At 30.7% G+C, this 4,376-nt stretch overlaps 1 protein-coding gene across 1 annotated transcript in view; it reads left to right on the forward strand.

Moving 5' to 3' along the window:
• The window catches only part of LOC100167449 (uncharacterized), a gene marked incomplete in the record, with an annotated part of 64,425 nt that overhangs the window by 34,771 nt on the left and 25,278 nt on the right, over positions 1-4,376 (forward strand). Inside the window, 1 exon segment of the mRNA NM_001163205.1 lies at positions 1,238-1,281. Within this exon segment, the coding sequence (NP_001156677.1) occupies positions 1,238-1,281 (44 nt within the window).

The following is a 4,376-nucleotide window of genomic DNA, read 5'->3' on the forward strand; positions in this document are numbered from 1 at the left end:
CGTTTATGATTTATTATTTTAAGATCATAAAAATATTTTTGCAGGTAACAATTGATGGGTATTTTAGATTAGGGACTAAGGGACTAAGGGACTAAGGGACTAAGGGACTAAGGGACTAAGGGACTAAGGCTTTTAAAATCTTTATATAGAAGGTCTCAATTCTCAATATGCCAAAAAAATTTAATAACACTTGACCAAGTTCCAAGAGAAAATACATTTGCTTTACGCACAATTGCAACTCAACAATCTACAGAAACTGGACAAGGTTTTATAAAATGCACATGCAAGACTAAGTGTCAATCCAAAAAATGTTTGTGCATAAAGAAGAATAATATTTTATGCAGTTCAAAATGCCATTCATCATCTGTATGCTGTAATAAATGAATAATAACCAATAAATAATTATAAACATATTTTGATTTAATACATTACCTAACATAGTATTGGCATTCTATAAAAATCCTGGGAAACCTATAGCAGATTTCCTAGGCATAATATAAGTTAACATTCAAATTTAATACATTGCCAAATAGTTCAAGGAATTATACAGAATGCCTAGGAAATTTATAGAATGCTCATATTCAACACTTTGCCGGTAACATATATACTGATAATATTGTTAATTATTATTATAAAATAAAATGATATACAATATTTATTGTATTAATAAGTTTAATACGGTACTACAGATTATTCTGTGGTTGTACAATTTTTTACTATCTTTATACAGACTACATTGATATCCCAACAGGTATTGCAAATCTATCCCCCATAAGAACCCGTGTAAATCAAAAAAAGTGCACCTTCTGGTTATTTTGTGACGTTACCACGATTAAAGATATACAGGTTACTCAACGACCCTATGCACATACACAACAAAAGTGGTGCGCAAAAATGTTGATTTCTAACAGCTGATCACCGATGTGAGAATAATGACTAGCGCTCAAATACATAATATTGTATATCTATATTTATATATTTTGCAGTACCAAGAGAAATCACTATAATACAAAAGCCTTAACTGCTATTCTTCCTATGACAAGATCGTTAATTTTAAGCACACCAAAAAAAAGTTTCGTTGAGTAACCTGTATATTTTTAATCGTGCGACCAACAATAGGCATAAGGTTATGTACGTAAGATTTAAACTTAATGATATAAGATACGTAAAAGATTGATAATAAATAACTGAGCTATCACCGTGATGTAAAAATTGATATCATATTATTTTTTATTAGGTTATATAAATGGATATTCTGTTGAAGCAAGAAAAAAATTACAAGGTAAAAGTTTATCATACATTAAATCTAATCTAACTATATGAATGTGAAATGAAAATCTTTGTACAAGCTAAACTCTGGATCTACTTATCACATATTCTTGATTTTTTTTTTTAATTGAAATATTATATCACGGAGAAGGTTTCTATGAAAGAAAATCTTATAAAAATCCACGGAGATATTCTCCTAACTAATCTTATTAGTGTCAAAAATACAATAGTTGCGCTATCGGTCCAAAAAAACTAAATAATAAAAAACAAATTTAGTTTATTGTTACAGATGAAAATAATAATAGTGTATTGTAATATATTGGTTGCTATTAGTTAATCTGGCATGTTTCTTGATTTGTATTATTATTTTTTGTCAATATATTAATACAAAATTGGTATAACTTTGATACTGTAAAGTTAAATCATACGCTTACGTACAAACAGAAAGTGGTTCCACGATCAACCGCAGATAGATTGCCTACCTGATAATATACTGCTGCGAACCAGAATTTTTATTTCGGGCACCAGAAAAGTTAAGATAAATTTTGAATACCATACAACGAACATTAAATAATGAATTGAACAAAGTTTGATTCATATAGAGTTGGTACATTTAACGGGCAACGAAGTACATGGGATCAGCTAGTATTTTATATGTGACTGAGGATGTCACTTTCAGGATTTGTTTCAAATATAGCGTTTTAGGCAGAATAATATTGTAACGAATAGTATCCGTTTACTCACAACACATAAATATCATTATATATGAATAGTTAAATTAGGAATAAGCGAGTAGGTAAGCGACCTCCTTAAACAATTTGGCAATAGTCAAATTGCAAATATACAAAGACAATATAAGATTAATCATGTAGTCAAAATAACCGAGTGGGTAATCGCGAGCTATATTATATTTTCTAAAAACACAAGTCACGTATCGGTTGACAGGATATGGGGATTGCCAAAGCCACGAGTAGATATACGTATATATGTATATATACGTAACCTATAGACCAGGATGTGGTAACTGATAAATATTTAGTAATTCGCAGAAGAGATGACTTTCTGTACAACAACACAGATAATAAATTAGCTGTCAGAACATTATGGCGAATACTCAGATTAGATTAGGAATATCGCAAGTGCGTGGGCTGAGTCGATGGTCACACGGACCACATCCGTTAGAGAAGAGATAGCGTATCGATAGGCAGGGGAGCTGGGACCCGAATATAAAAGGGAGCCTGAAACAGCCTGTATTCAGACGTGTTCACTCCAATGCACAACAAGCACCTTCATGTCACTCTGTGTAAGAACTTGTCATTTTGGACTTAGTCAAATTACCGAAGAATATTTTAATAAACTACAAAGTAACATTTCACCTGTCTACGAATTTATTTATCAACTACCTTGTCAACATCTTCTTCGACAACAAAACAGTCTTGTTTCCTATAAAAACATAATATTACTCGTAGTCACCTGGTGATCAGATAGTACTCTGACCACTTCAACAATGAGAATATTACAATATTTATCAATAATTTAATTTAAAATTTTAAGTAATAACTTAGACACTTAGTATTCACCTACTGGTATCATGCGGAAACGTAAAACTTTTATTATTTTAGAATATTTCGTAAAAAAAAATTATTGGCTTTACGGTTTTGAAAATTGTGTCCCTTGATTGCAAATATTGTCTACTATCCTGTGAATTTGTTGGTTGGGATAAAATTTACGCAATCAGCTCTTAACCAATATATAATAATTATGTAAAGTTATGGGTGTCTTCACGATGTCAATAGCTTTTACCGCACTATAACTACCTTAAATAAAAAGAAAAAATAGGAAACCAGATATATTAATATTATACTTTATCAAATTTACTATGTGTGATGATACAACTGTACAAGTATACAAAATGTACAATTAAAAGTAAGCTTTATTAGCTCAATGAATATAAATATAATAATAATAAGTGAGATGCTTGATTATGTTGCAATAAACGATATAGTATAAATATAAAAACAAATGCTTGATTAGCATATAATGTATGTAATATTGTATTAATGTACAAATGTGAGATGCTTATTTAGCACCCACCAATGAATACTGATAATTGATGCTTGATAATGAATAATAATAAATTAATTTGTACGGCTAGTCAGCCGATTACCTGTAGAAATGGTGTCCATAGCTTCAAACCAAACACTATCGACTCAGGATGCACACACTTGCATAATAAAAATACAATAATTAATAATAATAAAATGTGGCAATCCCGAGAACGTACGATTAACGAACCACCAGCCCAGACGAATAATTCACTGTATAATGTGTATAAAAATGAATTTTGAGGTTTAGCCGAACTTTTAGAAAATTAAAATTAGACAGCCAATGAAAATACACATAAATAAAGAAAATACTATTAGTACCATCTTAAATATTTAAACCGTCGAAGACTCTTGGTGGCACTGAAAGCGATACAAAAACATAACGAATGAATTACAAAAAATTAAAATACATAATATAATTAATACAAAAATTATGACCATTGTAATGTAGTGCTGCACAGTGCACACTATCAGTCAGATAATAGCACACCACTATCACAGCTGACAGCGCGACAAGGCGTGAACTGTTACAGACGCCGCACTATATACACGCACTGTAGTCAGCTGCTACAACTGCTAATGATTGTGTTGCAGTTGCGCGAACATACAATTAGCGATTATTGTTGCTAGGCGCCCTTTGCCCTTGTAGGATGGACATTAGTACTGGCACACCATTTTTTAAGTAAATCTTCTTTTTTGAGGTGTGGATGAAAAAAAACCGTAACGAAAAATAAATGTATGTTTATTTATTTATTTTGATGCTGATGTTCTCGGAAACTACAAGACCGATTGTCTTAATTTTTCTTTTTTAATGAAAGATTATATCACGGAGAAAGTTTCTATCGTAATAGCATTTGTCTAAGTTAATTAACATTTGGGTTATCTATTAATTAAAATAATCGTGTAAATCGTACACCTATATATATATATGATAGTGCGGACCACGGGTTTCCAGGGTTACAACAATATGTATCTTAATATATTATATTATATTATATTATA

Source organism: Acyrthosiphon pisum, chromosome X (genome assembly GCF_005508785.2).
Source record: "Acyrthosiphon pisum isolate AL4f chromosome X, pea_aphid_22Mar2018_4r6ur, whole genome shotgun sequence".
NCBI classification, from domain to species: Eukaryota; Metazoa; Arthropoda; class Insecta; order Hemiptera; family Aphididae; genus Acyrthosiphon; species Acyrthosiphon pisum.